Here is a 24096-nt window from a genome sequence, read left to right on the forward strand (position 1 = left end):
TTGCGAAAGTATTCGGCCCCTTTGAACTTTGCGACCTTTTGCCACATTTCAGGCTTCAAACATAAAGATATAAAACTGTATTTTTTTGTGAAGAATCAAGAACAAGTGGGACACAATCATGAAGTAGAACGACATTTATTGGATATTTCAAACTTATTTAACAAATCAAAAATTGAAAAATTGGGCGTGCAAAAGTATTCAGCCCCCTTAAGTTAATACTTTGTAGCGCCACCTTTTGCTGCGATTACAGCTGTAAGTCGCTTGGGGTATGTCTCTATCAGTTTTGCACATCGAGAGACTGACATTTTTTCCCATTCCTCCTTGCAAAACAGCTCGAGCTCAGTGAGGTTGGATGGAGAGCATTTGTGAACAACAGTTTTCAGTTCTTTCCACAGATTCTCGATTGGATTCAGGTCTGGGCTTTGACTTGGCCATTCTAACACCTGGATATGTTTATTTTTGAACCATTCCATTGTAGATTTTGCTTTATGTTTTGGATCATTGTCTTGTTGGAAGACAAATCTCCGTCCCAGTCTCAGGTCTTTTGCAGACTCCATCAGGTTTTCTTCCAGAATGGTCCTGTATTTGGTTCCATCCATCTTCTCATCAATTTTAACCATCTTCCCTGTCCCTGCTGAAGAAAAGCAGGCCCAAACCATGATGCTGCCACCACCATGTTTGACAGTGGGGATGGTGTGTTCACGGTGATGAGCTTTGTTGCTTTTACGCCAAACGTTTTGCATTGTTGCCAAAAAGTTCAATTTTGGTTTCATCTGACCAGAGCACCTTCTTCCACATGTTTGGTGTGTCTCCCAGGTGGCTTGTGGCAAACTTTAAACGACACTTTTTATGGATATCTTTAAGAAACGGCTTTCTTCTTGCCACTCTTCCATAAAGGCCAGATTTGTGCAATATACGACTGATTGTTGTCCTATGGACAGAGTCTCCCACCTCAGCTGTAGATCTCTGCAGTTCATCCAGAGTGATCATGGGCCTCTTGGCTGCATCTCTGATCAGTATTCTCCTTGTATGAGCGGAAAGTTTAGAGGGACGGCCAGGTCTTGGTAGATTTGCAGTGGTCTGATACTCCTTCCATTTCAATATTATCGCTTGCACAGTGCTCCTTGGGATGTTTAAAGCTTGGGAAATCTTTTTGTATCCAAATCCGGCTTTAAACTTCTTCACAACAGTATCTCGGACCTGCCTGGTGTGTTCCTTGTTCTTCATGATGCTCTCTGCGCTTTTAACGGACCTCTGAGACTATCACAGTGCAGGTGCATTTATACGGAGACTTGATTACACACAGGTGGATTGTATTTATCATCATTAGTCATTTAGGTCAACATTGGATCATTCAGAGATCCTCACTGAACTTCTGGAGAGAGTTTGCTGCACTGAAAGTAAAGGGGCTGAATAATTTTGCACGCCCAATTTTTCAGTTTTTGATTTGTTAAAAAAGTTTGAAATATCCAATAAATGTCGTTCCACGTCATGATTGTGTCCCACTTGTTGTTGATTCTTCACAAAAAAATACAGTTTTGTATCTTTATGTTTGAAGCCTGAAATGTGGCAAAAGGTCGCAAAGTTCAAGGGGGCCGAATACTTTCGCAAGGCACTGTAGTTGTAATTGGCATTAACAATATAGTTGTAATTAACAATATAGATATAATTGGCATTAACAATACAGATGTAATTGGCATTAACAATACAGATGTAATTTGCATTAGCAATACAGATGTAATTGGCCTTAACAATATAATTGTAATTGGCATTAACAATACAGATGTAATTGGCCTTAACAATACAGATGTATTTGGCCTTAACAATACAGATGTAATTGGCATTAACAATACAGATGTATTTGGCCTTAACAATACAGATGTAATTGGCATTAACAATACAGATGTATTTGGCCTTAACAATACAGATGTAATTGGCCTTAACAATACAGATGTAATTGGCATTAACAATATAGTTGTAATTGGCCTTAACAATACAGATGTAATTGGCCTTAACAATACAGATGTAATTGGCCTTAACAATACAGATGTAATTGCCCTTAACAATACAGATGTAATTGGCCTTAACAATACATGAAAAGGTCAGATTGAGAAGGCTTTGAATGGTTGTAGTAAATAGTGCTTGCAGTAATGACATTGACCGTAATGTGTGAGATGGTTAACTGTTCAGTCTGGTGGATAAATAGAGTATTATTGTTATTGAAACAACCCTGAGCCTGATGTGGAATATGACAGCACATGTCTTCACTGTGAAGAGCCTGCAGTTAGATGACAGACCTACACAGAGGACTGGCTGCACACAGATGACAACAGTAACAGTATACAACAGCTCCCTGTTGACTAAGTTAGCCCAGAGCAGTGCTGCCATCTGCAGACTGGAGTCCATCAGTCAGTTAAAGATGACTATGTCAGCCCAGTGTCCATCAGTCAGTTAAAGATGACTGTCAGCCCAGAGTCCATCAGTCAGTTAAAGATGACTGTCAGCCCAGAGTCCATCAGTCAGTTAAAGATGACTGTCAGCCCAGAGTCTATCAGTCAGTTAAAGATGACTGTCAGCCCAGTGTCCATCAGTCAGTTAAAGATGACTGTCAGCCCAGAGTCCATCAGTCAGTTAAAGATGACTGTCAGCCCAGAGTCTATCAGTCAGTTAAAGATGACTGTCAGCCCAGAGTCCATCAGTCAGTTAAAGATGACTATGTCAGCCCAGAGTCTATCAGTCAGTTAAAGATGACTATGTCAGCCCAGAGCAGTGCTGCCATCTGCAGGCTGGAGTCCATCAGTCAGTTAAAGATGACTATGTCAGCCCAGAGTCCTTCAGTCAGTTAAAGATGACTGTCAGCCCAGAGTCTATCAGTCAGTTAAAGATGACTGTCAGCCCAGAGTCTATCAGTCAGTTAAAGATGACTGTCAGCCCAGAGTCTATCAGTCAGTTAAAGATGACTATGTCAGCCCAGAGCAGTGCTGCCATCTGCAGTCTTGAGTCTATCAGTCAGTTTAAGATGACTATGTCAGCCCAGAGCAGTGCTGCCATCTGCAGGCTGGAGTCCATCAGTCAGTTAAAGATGACTATGTCAGCCCAGAGCAGTGCTGCCATCTGCAGTCTTGAGTCTATCAGTCAGTTAAAGATGACTATGTCAGCCCAGAGCAGTGCTGCCATCTGCAGTCTTGAGTCTATCAGTCAGTTTAAGATGACTATGTCAGCCCAGAGCAGTGCTGCCATCTGCAGGCTGGAGTCCATCAGTCAGTTAAAGATGACTATGTCAGCCCAGAGTCCTTCAGTCAGTTAAAGATGACTATGTCAAAATCCAAAAATCTAATTTTACATTGGCGTGTTATGTTCAGTTGTTCTAAAACATGCAGTGATTTTGCAGAGAGCCACATCAATTCACAGAAAAACTCAAAATAAACATGAAAAAAAGATACAACTATTATACATGGAACTTTAGATAAACTTCTCCTTAATGCAACCACTGTGTTAGATTTTAAAAAACTTTACGGAAAAAGCAAACCTTGCAATAATCTGAGTACGGTGCTCAGAGCCCAAACCAGCCAAAGAAATATCCGCCATGTTGTGTAGTCAACATTAGTCAGAAATAGCATTTTACATTTACATTTAAGTCATTTAGCAGACGCTCTTATCCAATAGCATTTTAAATATTCACTTACCTTTGATGATCTTCATCAGAATGCACTCCCAGGAACCCCAGTTCCACAATAACTGACTCAAAGAGCCCTTATGAGCCCCTCCTTTACAGTAGAAGCCTCAAACAAGTTTCTAAAGACTGTTGACATCTAGTGGAAGCCTTGGGAAGTGCAACATGACCAATATCCCACTGTATCTTCAATAGGTAATGAGTTGAAAAACGACCAGCCTCAGATTTTCCTTATCCTGGTTGGATTTTTTTTCAGGTTTTCACCTGCCATATGAGATCTGTTATACTCACAGACATCATTCAAATAGGTTTAGATGCATATTCCAGCTTTAATGGCTGAGTAGCAGGCAGTTTACTCTGGGCACCTTATTCATCCAAGCTACTCAATTCAGCCCCCCAGTCACCAAGAAGGTAAGAGGTCCATGGGCACAGGTGATCATTAACAATACAGCCCCCCAGTCACCAAGAAGGTAAGAGGTCCATGGGCACAGGTGATCATTAACAATACAGGGGCAGCCAAAGACCCCAAAGAGGTGGAATAACGGACGATGCAGTAAGACATGTCGATAGACAAATACATTTACATTCTGGTCATTTGGCAGACGCTCTTATCTAGAGCGTATCACAGTCATTATATTCAACTAAGGGAGGATAGACAACCACATATCAGTCATTACATTATAACTAAGGGAGGACAGACAACCACATATCAGTCATTACATTATAACTAAGGGAGGACAGACAACCACATATCAGTCATTACATTATAACTAAGGGAGGACAGACAACCACATATCAGTCATTACATTATAACTAAGGGAGGACAGACAACCACATATCAGTCATTACATTCAACTAAGGGAGGACAGACAACCACATATCAGTCATTACATTATAACTAAGGGAGGACAGACAACCACATATCAGTCATTACCTTATCACTAAGGGAGGACAGACAACCACATATCAGTCATTACATTATAACTAAGGGAGGACAGATAACCACATATCAGTCATTACATTATAACTAAGGGAGGACAGACAACCACATATCAGTCATTACATTATAACTAAGGGAGGACAGACAACCACATATCAGTCATTACATTATAACTAAGGGAGGACAGACAACCACATAGTCATTACATTATAACTAAGGGAGGACAGACAACCACATATCAGTCATTACATTATAACTAAGGGAGGACAGACAACCACATATCAGTCATTACATTATAACTAAGGGAGGACAGACAACCACATATCAGTCATTACATTATAACTAAGGGAGGACAGACAACCACATACCAGTCATTACATTATAACTAAGGGAGGACAGACAACCACATATCAGTCATTACATTATAACTAAGGGAGGACAGACAACCACATATCAGTCGTTACATTATAACTAAGGGAGGACAGACAACCACATATCAGTCATTACATTATAACTAAGGGAGGACAGACAACCACATATCAGTCATTACATTATAACTAAGGGAGGACAGACAACCACATACCAGTCATTACATTATAACTAAGGGAGGACAGACAACCACATATCAGTCGTTACATTATAACTAAGGGAGGACAGACAACCACATATCAGTTGTTACATTATAACTAAGGGAGGACAGACAACCACATATCAGTCATTACATTATAACTAAGGGAGGACAGACAACCACATATCAGTCATTATATTCAACTAAGGGAGGACAGACAACCACATATCAGTCATTACATTATAACTAAGGGAGGACAGACAACCACATATCAGTCATTACATTATAACTAAGGGAGGACAGACAACCACATATCAGTTGTTACATTATAACTAAGGTGACTTACATTACATCTAAAGTAATTACATCGGACTCCTCTTCACAACGAGATCCTCTTCAACATGACTCTGTGTCTCCGGTTCTTCTCTGACCTCAGTAAGACCCAGCCCCTCTTCTTTATGGCTACCAGAGCCCACAGTGATGACTCATCCACTATAAGCCCAGAGTGGGAGACTAACAGGTAATATAATTATAATAATCTATCATTATAATAAATAGATGATAATAGTAATAATATATAATATAAATAATATATAATATAAATAATAGTCATAATAATAATATTAACATTTTGCACGCCCAATTTTTCAGTTTTTGATTTGTTAAAAAAGTTTGAAATATCCAATAAATGTCGTTCCACGTCATGATTGTGTCCCACTTGTTGTTGATTCTTCACAAAAAAATACAGTTTTATATCTTTATGTTTGAAGCCTGAAATGTGGCAAAAGGTCGCAAAGTTCAAGGGGGCCGAATACTTTCGCAAGGCACTGTATATATATATTTAAATATATTTTCCTTCTTTAATATTTTCCCCTATCCTACCACCCCTATCCTAATTGGAGTAAACTAATTAAATATATTTATCTTATTTATTATTTTCCCCTATCCTACCACCCCTAAAATACCACCCATATCCTACCACCCCTATCTCTACCACCCCTAAAATACCACCCATATCCTACCACCCCTATCTCTACCACCCCTAACCCTACCACCCCTATCCTACCACCCCTAAAATACCACCCATATCCTACCACCCCTATCTCTACCACCCCTAACCCTATCACCCCTATCTCTACCACCCCTATCCTACCACCCATCCCTTAATTGGGTTAAACTAATGGACAACAATACTTAGGTTTCTACTTCCAGTTTATACATACTATATATATTTTACAGATAGATAACTAATGTAAAACTGTTGTTTGTCATCATTTCAGATAGTTATCTGTTGTTTGTTTTTAGTCAGCTACCCTCAACCATTGTTCTCTCAAATTGTTTTCCGTCACTGAGCAAATTTCAGGTCTGCGGAGCACAAACTTGAACGTTGTTTCCAGCATTTACTGTGAACGCTGAGGCTGTACCCACTTTAAATTACAGTTTTAACTGTGGCCAAGTAGGCTACTGTGACTATTTGATTATAATGCCTTCCATCAAAAACAATGGAGAAAATGCATTACATAACATGGTAATTTTAACATGGTAATAGCTGTTCTATCATTCAGCCTACAACAGCAGCCAATGTGTGGTGTTCAATGTAGGCCAACATTCCATGAGACCTTTGGAAAAAACATGGCTTGACATTAACCTGTTTATCCACTTGTCAAGGAGGTGACTTAAAATGTGTTTGATGCAAGAAACCAAATTATGCTACACTCTGCCTATTGGCTACTTATCTTACTCAAGCCTGTCTCAAAATACAACACTGCCCCTTTAAGAGAAAAAAAGCTTCTGTCGGAAAGATCTCAGTTTGTCTCCGTGAATGGTTTGTCCTCTGACAAATCAACTGTAAATGTAGGTGTTCCTCAAGGTTCCGTTTTAGGACCACTATTGTTACATTCAGTAATCAGGGGGTTCTGCCAGCCTGTCCTTAATCGAACGGCCAGACGGAGCGAGCCAATCTAGATATGGAGACGGCACTCCGGTGTCTGGTTTCCAGTAACTTCACCACCTGGAGTCAGCAACTGGTCTGGTTGGAATATGCCAGGAACACTCTCCCCTGCTCAGCTACTGGACATCCCCCTTCGTATGCTCCATGGGCTATTAGCCTCTGCTCTTCCCAAAGCAAGAAGTTGAGGTCAACATACCTTCAGCCCAGATGTTCGTCCGCCGCTGTCGGCGTACCTGGAAAAGAGCTCGGTTGGCTCTTCGACAAGCAGATCACCACCGGACTTCGGCTCCCTGCTATCGTATCGGGCAGAGGGTATGCTTGTCCACTCGGGACCTTCCCCATTTCTAAAGTCCTTAGTCCCACTGCTGTCCACCTGCTGTTATCCCGTACCCTCCTTGTTCACCCTACTTTTCACATGTCCAGGATTAAGCCCTTGTCTCACATTCATGTGTCTTCTGTTTCTATGCCCATCCCTCCCCCCGTGTCATCGATGGCCAGCCAGCGTACACGGTGAGACGCCTCCTGAGGGTTCAACCACAGGGCAGTGGTTTCCAGTACCTGGTTGACTGAGAGGGTTATGGCCCGGAGGAGAGGTGCTGGGTTCCCGCTAAAGACATCCTGGACCCGACCCTCATTGCTGATTTTCACCGCCGACACCCCAGTCAGATAGGTATGTTTCACCTGACTTTGTGATTGTCTCCACCCACCTCCAGGTGTCACCTGTTTCCTCATTAGTCCCTGAGTATTTATTCCTGTGTTCCCTGTTTGTCTGTCTAGTCTTGTCAAGTCAACCCGCGTGTTTTTCTGTGCTCTTGCTTTTTCTTATCTCTCTTTTGCTAGAGAGCGAGAGAGGAGGTAGAGAGCGAGAGAGGAGGGAGAGAGGCACATCACTGTGCAGTGACTGAAGATACATAAAACATGAGACAAAAATACTGTCCAATTTTTTTTTTATTGAGATCTCTCCTCATGTTATCAAAAACCTTTAAAAATGAGATTTCTTCTCATGTTATCAAAAACATTTTTAATTGAAATCTGTCCTCATGTTATCAAAAAGATTTTTAATTGAGATCTCTCCTCACGTTATCAAAAACTAGTTTAATTGAGATCTCTCCTCATGTTATCAAAAACGTTTTTAATTGAGATCTCTCCTCATTTAATTAAAAAACCTCCACAAGCTCATTGAACAAAAAGCTTAAAAACATCTTATTCCTTGTAAACAGCATCAACACAACAAGCAAAACACCGTGGGTCCATACTTACGAACTCTGAATGAACCCTTAAACCTTTTAAAACTAAGTTAGCTGTCCCAATTAGAAGCCTTGCTTCCGAGACGCACTCGAAATACGGTTAACTCAGAGTTCGTCAGTATGGACTCTGTACCTTTAAGGAATCAACCACAACACCAGAACATAAAAAATACAACAGAATGACAGTCTCTCAGGGGTCGGTTGGTCCCTGAAGCTCAACACCAGAACATGGTAAAATACAACAGAATGACAGTCTCTCAGGGGTCGGTTGGTCCCTGAAGCTCAAAGCGTTCTCTAAATGTCAGCTTCTTTTTTTCTCAGCATTGTCTTCACCAAAAAGCCACAGACTCTGTCCCAAATGGAACCGTGTTCCCTACAGAGTGCACTACATTTGACCAGGGCCCATAGCTTAGTCCTGGAATAAAAAGCTAGTTCAATGGATGTTCTCCATTGAGCATCTATTTGTTGGTCACTAGTGCACTATGTAGGAAAAAGGGTCCCTTTTGGGCCACAAGCAGAGAAGGGACAGTCTCTCCTTGCAGTACTGTGACGTCATGACATTCAAGGTCAGTTGCGGAATCAGCCCACCCGTAGAGCTCCAGAAAACAAAGAAATCCTCACTCTCTCTCTTACACCCGCTCTCTTGGTTTAGGCCTCTCCCTTTCTCAGGGCATAGCACTTCATGGCTGGAGGGGGGGTTGGCTGGTAGATGGGGTGTCTCCTCTCCCCTCTCCTCCCCGCTCCTGTCTCCTCCTCTCTCCTCTGGTCTCCTCCCCTCCTCTCTTCTCTCTTTTTCTCCGCTCTCACTAGCTGGGGTCTGATGGTTTGTTCAGTTCCACCTTCACTCCTTTCTCTCCAGCTCCTGGAAACACACAGATACAGACAGACACACACACACACACAGAGACAGACACAGACAGACAGACACACACAGAGACAGACAGACAGACAGAGTCAGACAGAGTAGAGGCTGACAGTGAAATGATTCTCTTAGGTTTGTGGAAAGGTGTTTAACATAAAACTTGAATTAAACGCAGAGTCTCAAACAGCCGCCTGTCCCTTTTAAAAGCTGGACATCGGCACACATTTCAGCAATAAACGGCTGTTTCAAATAAACACCGGGGCGAAATAAAGTGTTTACCAGGTTACCATGGACACAACTATTATATTTCCACAGGCATGTGCATTAAAAACATTTATAAAAAAATTCTGTCATCGTTGCTAGCCATGGCGCCACCAAACATCAAATTCATGGGTGTATGATAGGCAGCCTAGTCTTTGTAAGTCTGATCAGCGATAGATGTGTTATTATAATGTTTATACTGGTAACAATAAACAGTGGGTTGGTCTTTTCAACATTTTATTGAGAAAAAGTTGTGTGCATTAAGGAAATAGAAGCCAGTCTCTAAATAGAAGCCTGTCTCAAATAGAAGCCTGTCTCAAATAGAAGCCTGTCTCAAATAGAAGCCTGTCTCAAATAGAAGCCTGTCTCAAATAGAAGCCTGTCTCAAATAGAATCCTGTCTCAAATAGAAGCCTGTCTCAAATAGAAGCCTGTCTCAAATAGAAGCCTGTCTCTAATAGAAGCCTGTCTCAAATAGAAGCCTGTCTCAAATAGAAGCCTGTCTCAAATAGAAGCCTGTCTCAAATAGAAGCCTGTCTCAAATAGAATCCTGTCTCAAATAGAAGCCTGTCTCAAATAGAAGCCTGTCTCAAATAGAAGCCTGTCTCTAATAGAAGCCTGTCTCAAATAGAAGCCTGTCTCAAATAGAAGCCTGTCTCAAATAGAAGCCTGTCTCTAATAGAAGCCTGTCTCAAATAGAAGCCTGTCTCAAATAGAAGCCTGTCTCAAATAGAAGCCTGTCTCAAATAGAAGCCTGTCTCTAATAAGCGGCAGTCTCAAATAGAAGCCTGTCTCTAATAAGCGCCTGTTGTGTTCAGTCATTGAGTTAAATAAATGCCTGGGCAATTAATGAAAGTTTTACGGTACATACAGTGATATCCTCATAATAAGAGGTTTACCTGTTAGGTATTTCTCTTTAGCCCTGGCTCGCTCATCAGCATCAAAATACCACACTGTGATGGCATACCTGGAGAGAGAAGAAGAGGTCAGAATTGGCATCTCTGGGAGGGAGATAATAGACCAAGTTCTGGACAGGGGATACAGGTGATATAGGTTATACAGGTGAGGGTGTGTTATAAGCTGTTTGCGAGTTGAGGGTTGAGCGGGTGTTATAAGATGAGTTATAAAGGTGTGTTATAAAGGTGAGTTATACAGGTGTGTTATAAGATGAGTTATACAGGTGTGTTATACAGGTGTGTTATAAAGGTGTGTTATAAGGTGAGTTATACAGGTGTGTTATAAGATGAGTTATAAAGGTGTGTTATAAAGGTGAGTTATACAGGTGTGTTATAAAGGTGAGTTATACAGGTGTGTTATAAAGGTGTGTTATAAGGTGAGTTATACAGGTGTGTTATAAAGGTGAGTTATACAGGTGTGTTATAAAGGTGAGTTATACAGGTGTGTTATAAAGGTGAGTTATAAAGGTTTTATAAGATGAGTAATAAGGTGTGTTATAAGAAAAGATAAAGGTGTGTTATACAGGTGAGTTATACAGGTGTGTTATAAGATGGTTATAAGATGAGTTATACAGGTGTGTTATAAGAAAAGTTAAAGGTGTGTTAACAGGTGAGTTATAAAGGTGTGTTATACAGGTGTGTTATAAAGGTGTGTTATACAGGTGAGTTATAAAGGTGTGTTATACAGGTGAGTTATAAAGGTGTGTTATACAGGTGAGTTATAAAGGTGTGTTATAAGAAAAGTTAAAGGTGTGTTATACAGGTGAGTTATAAAGGTGTGTTATAAGAAAAGTTAAAGGTGTGTTATACAGGTGAGTTATAAAGGTGTGTTATACAGGTGAGTTATAAAGGTGTGTTATAAGAAAAGTTAAAGGTGTGTTATACAGGTGAGTTATAAAGGTGTGTTATAAGAAAAGTTAAAGGTGTGTTAACAGGTGAGTTATACAGGTGTGATATACAGGTGTGTTATACAGGTGTGTTATACAGGTGAGTTATAAGAAAAGTTAAAGGTGTGTTATACAGGTGAGTTATAAAGGTGTGTTATAAGAAAAGTTAAAGGTGTGTTAACAGGTGAGTTATACAGGTGTGTTATACAGGTGTGTTATACAGGTGTGTTATAAAGGTGTGTTATAAGAAAAGTTATAAAGGTGTGTTACAAGAAAAGTGAAAGGTGTGTTATAAGGTGTGTTATACAGGTGTGTTATACAGGTGAGTTATAAAGGTGTGTTATACAGGTGTGTTATAAGATGAGTTATAAGGTGTGTTATAAAGGTGTGTTATAAGAAAAGGACTAGTAACCGGAAGGCTGCAAGTTCAAACCCCCGAGCTGACAAGGTACAAATCTGTCGTTCTGCCCCTGAACAGGCAGTTAACCCACTGTTCCTAGGCCGTCATTGAAAATAAGAATTTGTTCTTAACTGACTTGCCTGGTTAAATAAAGGTAAAATAAAAAAATAAAAAATATATATATATTTTAGTTAGTTTAACTTGACCAGGTTGCCATTTTAGTTAGTTTAACTTGACCAGGTAAGGAACTAACCTGATAGCGTGGGCGGGCTGGACCTCGTGTGGGTTCCGTCTGTCTGACCAGAAAAACAACAACCGGTCAAACTTAGGCTCGATGTCGGCGAACTGAGCTTTACCCTCTGGGAAGATACGCAGAACACCCCCATGTTCCTGGAACAGACCACAACAATAGAATGACAGATGACACATGTATTTAGTACTCTGCTATAGAAAGAAATGGGTTTGACTACAAGGTCAACAGACAGATCATAGCAGCACTAAGAGCAACAAACTGTTTGAAAGGATGAGAAGGCCATTGAAAGGACCTACGGCTGAATAAGTTACAAACATGGAACTAGAAAAGAGACGAAGAAGACCGTTCCACCTTCTGGGTCTGTGTTCCAAATGGCTCCCTAGTCCCTTAAGAATGAACTACTGTTGACCAAGAAGTGAGAGTCTAGGGAATAGGGTGCCATTTGGGATACTCAAAGTGGAGGAGGAGAGCTGTGGATAGGAAGCGGCGTGGGAACGGTCTTTCCTGCTGAGCAATCAGAAGAATAATCTAACAGGAAAAGAGTTAGTTTGGATAAAAGAACCCGGAGACTCGCAGTCAACCTTTCACATCTACGATATGATAGGCTGTTCTCTACACACATGTTAATACTATGATATGATAGGCTGTTCTCTACACACATGTTAATACTACGATATGATAGGCTGTTCTCTTCACACATCTAGAGATCAATAATCACCAGACACCTGACCACAAACTAGAGATCAATAAACACCAGACACCTGACCACAAACTAGAGATCCAGAAACACCCTGACCACAAACTACAGATCAATATACACCAGACACCTGACCACAAACTAGAGATCAATAAACACCAGACACCTGACCACAAACTAGAGATCAATAGACACCAGACACCTGACCACAAACTAGAGATCAATAGACACCAGACACCTGACAACAAACTAGAGATCAATAAACACCAGACACCTGACAACAAACTAGAGATCAATAAACACCAGACACCTGACTACAAACTAGAGATCAATAAACACCAGACACCTGACAACAAACTAGAGATCAATATACACCAGACACCTGACCACAAACTAGAGATCCAGAAACACCCTGACCACAAACTAGAGATCAATAAACACCAGACACCTGACCACAAACTACAGATCAAGACACCAGACACCTGACCACAAACTACAGATCAATAGACACCAGACACCTGACCACAAACTACAGATCAATAAACACCAGACACCTGACCACAAACTACAGATCAATAAACACCAGACACCTGACCACAAACTACAGAGCAATAGACACCAGACACCTGACCACAAACTAGAGATCAATAAACACCAGACACCTGACCACAAACTAGAGATCAAGACACCAGACACCTGACCACAAACTACAGATCAATAAACACCAGACACCTGACCACAAACTAGAGATCACTAAACACCAGACACCTGACCACAAACTACAGATCACTAAACACCTGACACATCTAGAGATCAATAATCACCAGACACCTGACCACAAACTAGAGATCACTAAACACCAGACACCTGACCACAAACTAGAGATCACTAAACACCTGACCACAAACTACAGATCAATAAACACCAGACACCTGACCACAAACTAGAGATCACTAAACACCTGACCACAAACTACAGATCAATAAACACCAGACACCTGACCACAAACTACAGATCAATAAACACCTGACCACAAACTACAGATCAATAAACACCAGACACCTGGCCACAAACTACAGATCAATAGACACCAGACACCTGACCACAAACTACAGATCAATAGACACCAGACACCTGACCACAAACTACAGATCAATAAAACACCAGACACCTGACCACAAACTACAGATCAATAAACACCAGACACCTGACCACAAACTAGAGATCAATAAACACCAGACACCTGACCACAAACTACAGATCAATAAACACCAGACACCTTGACCACAAACTACAGATCAATAAACACCAGACACCTGACCACAAACTACAGATCAATAAACACCTGACCACAAACTAGAGATCAATAAACACCTGACCACAAACTAGAGATCAATAAACACCTGACCACAAACTAGAGATCAATAAACACCTGACCACAAACTACAGATCAAAAAACACCAGACAGTCCCATTCAGGATGCCGGGATTGTGTCCTAACTGACCCTATTCTCTACTTGGCTCTGGTCAAACCCAAAGGATCTTGTTTACCCTCTGTGCTAGAGGGTTCATTTCAGTATAACTGTCGACAGTAATATTTAATACCTTGGTATCTCAGTCTGTGCTAGAGGGTTCATTTCAGTATAACTGTAGACAGTAATATTTAATACCTTGGTATCTCAGTCTCTGTGCTAGAGGGTTCATTTCAGTATAACTGTCGACAGTAATATTGAATACCTTGGTATCTCAGTCTCTGTGCTGGAGGGTTCATTTCAGTATAACTGTAGACAGTAATATTTAATACCTTGGTATCTCAGTGCTAGAGGGTTCATTTCAGTATAACTGTAGACAGTAATATTTAATACCTTGGTATCTCAGTGCTAGAGGGTTCATTTCAGTATAACTGTAGACAGTAATATTTAATACCTTGGTATCTCAGTCTCTGTGCTAGAGGGTTCATTTCAGTATAACTGTCGACAGTAATATTTAATACCTTGGTATCTCAGTGCTAGAGGGTTCATTTCAGTATAACTGTAGACAGTAATATTTAATACCTTGGTATCTCAGTCTCTGTGCTGGAGGGTTCATTTCAGTATAACTGTAGACAGTAATATTTAATACCTTGGTATCTCAGTCTCTGTGCTAGAGGGTTCATTTCAGTATAACTGTAGACATTAATATTTAATACCTTGGTATCTCAGTCTCTGTGCTAGCGGGTTCATTTCAGTATAACTGTAGACAGTAATATTGAATACCTTGGTATCTCAGTCTCTGTGCTGGAGGGTTCATTTCAGTATAACTGTAGACAGTAATATTTAATACCTTGGTATCTCAGTCTCTGTGCTGGAGGGTTCATTTCAGTATAACTGTAGACAGTAATATTTAATACCTTGGTATCTCTGTGCTGGAGGGTTCATTTCAGTATAACTGTAGACAGTAATATTTAATACCTTGGTATCTCTGTGCTGGAGGGTTCATTTCAGTATAACTGTAGACAGTAATATTTAATACCTTGGTATCTCAGTCTCTGTGCTGGAGGGTTCATTTCAGTATAACTGTAGACAGTAATATTTAATACCTTGGTATCTCAGTCTCTGTGCTAGAGGGTTCATTTCAGTATAACTGTAGACAGTAATATTTAATACCTTGGTATCTCAGTGCTAGAGGGTTCATTTCAGTATAACTGTAGACAGTAATATTTAATACCTTGGTATCTCAGTCTCTGTGCTAGAGGGTTCATTTCAGTATAACTGTCGACAGTAATATTGAATACCTTGGTATCTCAGTCTCTGTGCTGGAGGGTTCATTTCAGTATAACTGTAGACAGTAATATTTAATACCTTGGTATCTCAGTGCTAGAGGGTTCATTTCAGTATAACTGTAGACAGTAATATTTAATACCTTGGTATCTCAGTGCTAGAGGGTTCATTTCAGTATAACTGTAGACAGTAATATTTAATACCTTGGTATCTCAGTCTCTGTGCTAGAGGGTTCATTTCAGTATAACTGTCGACAGTAATATTTAATACCTTGGTATCTCAGTGCTAGAGGGTTCATTTCAGTATAACTGTAGACAGTAATATTTAATACCTTGGTATCTCAGTCTCTGTGCTGGAGGGTTCATTTCAGTATAACTGTAGACAGTAATATTTAATACCTTGGTATCTCAGTCTCTGTGCTAGAGGGTTCATTTCAGTATAACTGTAGACATTAATATTTAATACCTTGGTATCTCAGTCTCTGTGCTAGCGGGTTCATTTCAGTATAACTGTAGACAGTAATATTGAATACCTTGGTATCTCAGTCTCTGTGCTGGAGGGTTCATTTCAGTATAACTGTAGACAGTAATATTTAATACCTTGGTATCTCAGTCTCTGTGCTGGAGGGTTCATTTCAGTATAACTGTAGACAGTAATATTTAATACCTTGGTATCTCTGTGCTGGAGGGTTCATTTCAGTATAACTGTAGACAGTAATATTTAATACCTTGGTATCTCTGTGCTGGAGGGTTCATTTCAGTATAACTGTAGACAGTAATATTTAATACCTTGGTATCTCAGTCTCTGTGCTGGAGGGTTCATTTCAGTATAACTGTAGACAGTAATATTTAATACCTTGGTATCTCAGTCTCTGTGCTAGAGGGTTCATTTCAGTATAACTGTAGACAGTAATATTTAATACCTTGGTATCTCAGTGCTAGAGGGTTCATTTCAGTATAACTGTAGACAGTAATATTTAATACCTTGGTATCTCAGTCTCTGTGCTAGAGGGTTCATTTTTTCTATAACTGTCGACAGTAATATTTAATACCTTGGTATCTCAGTGCTAGAGGGTTCATTTCAGTATAACTGTAGACAGTAATATTTAATACCTTGGTATCTCAGTCTCTGTGCTGGAGGGTTCATTTCAGTATAACTGTAGACAGTAATATTTAATACCTTGGAATCTCAGTCTCTGTGCTAGAGGGTTCATTTCAGTATAACTGTAGACATTAATATTTAATACCTTGGTATCTCAGTCTCTGTGCTAGCGGGTTCATTTCAGTATAACTGTAGACATTAATATTTAATACCTTGGTATCTCAGTCTCTGTGCTAGCGGGTTCATTTCAGTATAACTGTAGACAGTAATATTGAATACCTTGGTATCTCAGTCTCTGTGCTAGAGGGTTCATTTCAGTATAACTGTAGACAGTAATATTTAATACCTTGGTATCTCAGTCTCTGTGCTGGAGGGTTCATTTCAGTATAACTGTAGACAGTAATATTTAATACCTTGGTATCTCAGTGCTAGAGGGTTCATTTCAGTATAACTGGAGACAGTAATATTTAATACCTTGGTATCTCAGTGCTAGAGGGTTCATTTCAGTATAACTGTAGACAGTAATATTTAATACCTTGGTATCTCTGTGCTAGAGGGTTCATTTCAGTATAACTGTAGACAGTAATATTTAATACCTTGGTATCTCTGTGCTAGAGGGTTCATTTCAGTATAACTGTAGACAGTAATATTTAATACCTTGGTATCTCTGTGCTAGAGGGTTCATTTCAGTATAACTGTAGACAGTAATATTTAATACCTTGGTATCTCTGTGCTAGAGGGTTCATTTCAGTATAACTGTAGACAGTAATATTTAATACCTTGGTATCTCTGTGCTAGAGGGTTCATTTCAGTATAACTGTAGACAGTAATATTTAATACCTTGGTATCTCTGTGCTAGAGGGTTACATTACATTACATTTAAGTCATTTAGCAGACGCTCTTATCCAGAGCGACTTACAAATTGGATTCATTTCAGTATAACTGTAGACAGTAATATTTAATACCTTGGTATCTCAGTCTCTGTGCTAGAGGGCTCATTTCAGTATAACTGTAGACAGTAATATTTAATACCTTGGTATCTCTGTGCTAGAGGGTTCATTTCAGTATAACTGTAGACAGTAATATTTAATACCTTGGTATCTCAGTGCTAGAGGGTTCATTTCAGTATAACTGGAGACAGTAATATTTAATACCTTGGTATCTCAGTCTCTGTGCTAGAGGGCTCATTTCAGTATAACTGTAGACAGTAATATTTAATACCTTGGTATCTCTGTGCTAGAGGGTTCATTTCAGTATAACTGTAGACAGTAATATTTAATACCTTGGTATCTCTGTGCTAGAGGGTTCATTTCAGTATAACTGTAGACAGTAATATTTAATACCTTGGTATCTCAGTGCTAGAGGGTTCATTTCAGTATAACTGTAGACAGTAATATTTAATACCTTGGTATCTCAGTCTCTGTGCTAGAGGGCTCATTTCAGTATAACTGTAGACAGTAATATTTAATACCTTGGTATCTCAATGCTAGAGGGTTCATTTCAGTATAACTGTAGACAGTAATATTTAATACCTTGGTATCTCAGTCTCTGTGCTAGAGGGCTCATTTCAGTATAACTGTAGACAGTAATATTTAATACCTTGGTATCTCTGTGCTAGAGGGTTCATTTCAGTATAACTGTAGACAGTAATATTTAATACCTTGGTATCTCTGTGCTAGAGGGTTCATTTCAGTATAACTGTAGACAGTAATATTTAATACCTTGGTATCTCAGTGCTAGAGGGTTCATTTCAGTATAACTGTAGACAGTAATATTTAATACCTTGGTATCTCAGTCTCTGTGCTAGAGGGTTCATTTCAGTATAACTGTAGACAGTAATATTTAATACCTTGGTATCTCAGTGCTAGAGGGTTCATTTCAGTATAACTGTAGACAGTAATATTTAATACCTTGGTATCTCAGTGCTAGAGGGTTCATTTCAGTATAACTGTAGACAGTAATATTTAATACCTTGGTATCTCAGTCTCTGTGCTAGAGGGTTCATTTCAGTATAACTGTCGACAGTAATATTTAATACCTTGGTATCTCAGTCTCTGTGCTAGAGGGTTCATTTCAGTATAACTGTCGACAGTAATATTTAATACCTTGGTATCTAAGTGCTAGAGGGTTCATTTCAGTATAACTGTAGACAGTAATATTTAATACCTTGGTATCTCAGTCTCTGTGCTAGAGGGTTCATTTCAGTATAACTGTAGACAGTAATATTTAATACCTTGGTATCTCAGTCTCTGTGCTGGAGGGTTCATTTCAGTATAACTGTAGATAGTAATATTTAATACCTTGGTATCTCAGTGCTGGAGGGTTCATTTCAGTATAACTGTAGACAGTAATATTTAATACCTTGGTATCTCAGTGCTAGAGGGTTCATTTCAGTATAACTGTCGACAGTAATATTTAATACCTTGGTATCTAAGTGCTAGAGGGTTCATTTCAGTATAACTGTAGACAGTAATATTTAATACCTTGGTATCTCTGTGCTAGAGGGTTCATTTCAGTATAACTGTAGACAGTAATATTTAATACCTTGGTATCTCTGTGCTAGAGGGTTACATTACATTACATTTAAGTCATTTAGCAGACGCTCTTATCCAGAGCGACTTACAAATTGGATTCATTTCAGTATAACTGTAGACAGTAATATTTAATACCTTGGTATCTCAGTCTCTGTGCTAGAGGGCTCATTTCAGTATAACTGTAGACAGTAATATTTAATACCTTGGTATCTCTGTGCTAGAGGGTTCATTTCAGTATAACTGTAGACAGTAATATTTAATACCTTGGTATCTCAGTGCTAGAGGGTTCATTTCAGTATAACTGGAGACAGTAATATTTAATACCTTGGTATCTCAGTCTCTGTGCTAGAGGGCTCATTTCAGTATAACTGTAGACAGTAATATTTAATACCTTGGTATCTCTGTGCTAGAGGGTTCATTTCAGTATAACTGTAGACAGTAATATTTAATACCTTGGTATCTCTGTGCTAGAGGGTTCATTTCAGTATAACTGTAGACAGTAATATTTAATACCGTGGTATCTCAGTGCTAGAGGGTTCATTTCAGTATAACTGTAGACAGTAATATTTAATACCTTGGTATCTCAGTCTCTGTGCTAGAGGGCTCATTTCAGTATAACTGTAGACAGTAATATTTAATACCTTGGTATCTCAATGCTAGAGGGTTCATTTCAGTATAACTGTAGACAGTAATATTTAATACCTTGGTATCTCAGTCTCTGTGCTAGAGGGCTCATTTCAGTATAACTGTAGACAGTAATATTTAATACCTTGGTATCTCTGTGCTAGAGGGTTCATTTCAGTATAACTGTAGACAGTAATATTTAATACCTTGGTATCTCTGTGCTAGAGGGTTCATTTCAGTATAACTGTAGACAGTAATATTTAATACCTTGGTATCTCAGTGCTAGAGGGTTCATTTCAGTATAACTGTAGACAGTAATATTTAATACCTTGGTATCTCAGTCTCTGTGCTAGAGGGTTCATTTCAGTATAACTGTAGACAGTAATATTTAATACCTTGGTATCTCAGTGCTAGAGGGTTCATTTCAGTATAACTGTAGACAGTAATATTTAATACCTTGGTATCTCAGTGCTAGAGGGTTCATTTCAGTATAACTGTAGACAGTAATATTTAATACCTTGGTATCTCAGTCTCTGTGCTAGAGGGTTCATTTCAGTATAACTGTCGACAGTAATATTTAATACCTTGGTATCTCAGTCTCTGTGCTAGAGGGTTCATTTCAGTATAACTGTCGACAGTAATATTTAATACCTTGGTATCTAAGTGCTAGAGGGTTCATTTCAGTATAACTGTAGACAGTAATATTTAATACCTTGGTATCTCAGTCTCTGTGCTAGAGGGTTCATTTCAGTATAACTGTAGACAGTAATATTTAATACCTTGGTATCTCAGTCTCTGTGCTGGAGGGTTCATTTCAGTATAACTGTAGATAGTAATATTTAATACCTTGGTATCTCAGTGCTGGAGGGTTCATTTCAGTATAACTGTAGACAGTAATATTTAATACCTTGGTATCTCAGTGCTAGAGGGTTCATTTCAGTATAACTGTCGACAGTAATATTTAATACCTTGGTATCTAAGTGCTAGAGGGTTCATTTCAGTATAACTGTAGACAGTAATATTTAATACCTTGGTATCTCAGTCTCTGTGCTAGAGGGTTCATTTCAGTATAACTGTAGACAGTAATATTTAATACCTTGGTATCTCAGTCTCTGTGCTGGAGGGTTCATTTCAGTATAACTGTAGATAGTAATATTTAATACCTTGGTATCTCAGTGCTGGAGGGTTCATTTCAGTATAACTGGAGACAGTAATATTTAATACCTTGGTATCTCTGTGCTAGAGGGTTCATTTCAGTATAACTGGAGACAGTAATATACCTTGGTGTCCCAGTCTTTATTTAGGTAGTATATACAGGTGACACATCGCCCGTCTCCGTTCGGATTGTCCACATGCCGTACGTATCCGGTCCCGTTGCCTGGGTAACACGCCACCATCGCCTAGACAACAGAACAGAAACATGATGATGATTGGCTGGGAAGGAGATGATTAGTCCTGACACTAAGAACGCGATACCAATACTCATGCCAACATTAACTGTCCCTCACGATTAGACCTAGGAAGGTGACCCACACACACTCCCGCTATGAATGTTACACCCTCCGTTATTGATGTTACAGTCTAAAATAGACATTCAAATAAAAATCATTTGGAATGTTTAAAAAAAATGTCAATGGAAGTTGCAGAACCTTAGAATTGCATAATTACAGGTAGACACCACACCCTGACAGGTAGACACCACACCCTGACAGGTAGACACCACACCCTGACAGGTAGACACCACACCCTGACAGGTAGACAACACACCCTGACAGGTAGACACCACACCCTGACAGGAAGCCTGAATAGTAGACAAGCCAGACACCACACCCTGACAGGTAGACACCACACCCTGACAGGTAGACAACACACCCTGACAGGTAGACACCACACCCTAACAGGTAGACACCACACCCTGACAGGTAGACACCACACCCTAACAGGTAGACACCACACCCTGACAGGTAGACACCACACCCTGACAGGTAGACAACACACCCTGACAGGTAGACAACACACCCTGACAGGTAGACAACACACCCTGACAGGTAGACAACACACCCTGACAGGTAGCCTGAATAGTAGACAAGCCAGACACCACACCCTGACAGGTAGACACCACACCCTGACAGGTAGACACCACACCCTGACAGGTAGACACCACACCCTGACAGGTAGACACCACACCCTGACAGGTAGACACCACACCCTAACAGGTAGACACCACACCCTGACAGGTAGACACCACACCCTGACAGGTAGACACCACACCCTAACAGGTAGACACCACACCCTGACAGGTAGACACCACACCCTGACAGGTAGACACCACACCCTGACAGGAAGCCTGAATAGTAGACAAGCCAGACACCACACCCTAAATGAACCTATTGAGGCACAAATATGTTTTTCTAGTACACTTTTTCTGAAACATGCCCCCATGCAGTCTTTTAATTGTAGATTTAAATGCTCACTGTGTGAAAATATATGTTTTATCATTTCTTTTCCCTGAGCCTCCTTTGGCCATGCTCAGTCTGATCATGTGGGCTTGATGATACACATGTAAATATATTTACATACACAGCCCTGATGGCAGATAGGATCTTCTAGACCAGGGGTCCAGCGCCTGCTGCTCTTCTGTTCTACCTGGTAATTCATTGCACCTACCTGGTGTCCCAGGTCTAAATGAGTCCCTGATTAAAGGGGAATTACCTACCTGGTGTCCCAGGTCTAAATGAGTCCCTGATTAAAGGGGAATCACCTACCTGGTGTCCCAGGTCTAAATGAGTCCCTGATTAAAGGGGAATCACCTACCTGGTGTCCCAGGTCTAAATGAGTCCCTGATTAAAGGGGAATCACCTACCTGGTGTCCCAGGTCTAAATGAGTCCCTGATTAAAGGGGAATCACCTACCTGGTGTCTCCCAGGTCTAAATGAGTCCCTGATTAAAGGGGAATCACCTACCTGGTGTCTCCCAGGTCTAAATGAGTCCCTGATTAAAGGGGAATCACCTACCTGGTGTCTCCCAGGTCTAAATGAGTCCCTGATTAAAGGGGAATCACCTACCTGGTGTCCCAGGTCTAAATGAGTCCCTGATTAAAGGGGAATCACCTACCTGGTGTCCCAGGTCTAAATGAGTCCCTGATTAGAGGGGAATCACCTACCTGGTGTCCCAGGTCTAAATGAGTCCCTGATTAAAGGGGAATCACCTACCTGGTGTCCCAGGTCTAAATGAGTCCCTGATTAAAGGGGAATCACCTACCTGGTGTCCCAGGTCTAAACGAGTCCCTGATTAAAGGGGAATCACCTACCTGGTGTCCCAGGTCTAAATGAGTCCCTGATTAAAGGGGAATCACCTACCTGGTGTCCCAGGTCTAAATGAGTCCCTGATTAAAGGGGAATCACCTACCTGGTGTCCCAGGTCTAAATGAGTCCCTGATTAAAGGGGAATCACCCACCTGCTGTCCCAGGTCTAAATGAGTCCCTGATTAAAGGGGAATCACCTACCTGGTATCCCAGGTCTAAACGAGTCCCTGATAAGAGAACAATGAAAACACACAGCGGAACTGGTTTGGAGGTTCTGAGTTGAGTGGTCTAGACTCTAGAGCCCAGAATCTCAACTCTGGACGTTGATGCCTGTGTAACAGTATAACAGCAGACCGCCCCCTCCCATGCCCGGGCGCGAACCAGGGACCCTCTGCACACATCAACAGTCACACACGAAGCATCGTTACCCATCGATCCACAAAAGCCGCGGCCCTTGCAGAGCAAGGGGAACTACTACTTCAAGGTCTCAGAGAAAGTGACGTCACCGATTGAAACGCTATTTAGCGCGTACCACCGCTAACTAAGCTTGCCGTTTCACATCCGTTACACTTGCGATCCCAATTGTAATATAATTCGCAACCCCCACCATGTAAAAGAGTGATGTGCTCAACAGCTATGACAGTCTATTACAAATCAGTCCGACAGTACTATTGACAGTATTACAAACTGAAGGAAGGATGGTTTGAACTAAGTGACTGAAATGAACCAGAAAGGTGTTGGGAAGATGATTTTCTTCCCTCCCAGTCTGATGTAGGTCTTGTCCACTCTGTTCTAATGACTCCTGCGTGGCTCGTAGAGGGAAACAGACACACATGTTAGAGTCTGATCTTTCAGTGATGGGCTCATAATATTTTGTAACTTAAACCTTTTATAAAAGATAGAGCCACAGGGGCGGCAGGGTAGCCTAGTGGTTAGAGCGTTGGACTAATAACCGGAAGGTTGCAAGTTCAAATCCCCGAGCTGACAAGGTACAAATCTGCCCCTGAACAGGCAGTTAAACCACCGTTCCTAGGCCGTCATTGAAAATAAGAATTTGTTCTTAACTGACTTGCCTGGTTA

At 40.4% G+C, this 24096-nt stretch overlaps 1 protein-coding gene across 2 annotated transcripts in view; it reads right to left on the reverse strand.

The window, feature by feature from the left end:
• Positions 1–8062: 8062 nt before the first annotated feature.
• The window catches only part of egln1a (egl-9 family hypoxia-inducible factor 1a), a 30843-nt gene continuing 14809 nt past the window's right edge, over positions 8063–24096 (reverse strand). The window contains exons 2-5 of one of the 2 annotated variants that reach the window (XM_064924536.1): positions 20992–21111; positions 11998–12134; positions 10401–10468; positions 8063–9241 (exon numbers count right to left, since the gene is read on the reverse strand). In XM_064924536.1, coding sequence (XP_064780608.1) covers positions 9186–9241; positions 10401–10468; positions 11998–12134; positions 20992–21111 — 381 coding nt within the window. In that variant the 3' untranslated portion in view covers positions 8063–9185. The remainder of the gene's footprint in view (positions 9242–10400; positions 10469–11997; positions 12135–20991; positions 21112–24096) is intronic. The other variant, XM_064924537.1, reaches the window with a different exon arrangement.

This window comes from Oncorhynchus masou, chromosome 18 (genome assembly GCF_036934945.1).
Source record: "Oncorhynchus masou masou isolate Uvic2021 chromosome 18, UVic_Omas_1.1, whole genome shotgun sequence".
NCBI lineage: Eukaryota > Metazoa > Chordata > Actinopteri > Salmoniformes > Salmonidae > Oncorhynchus > Oncorhynchus masou.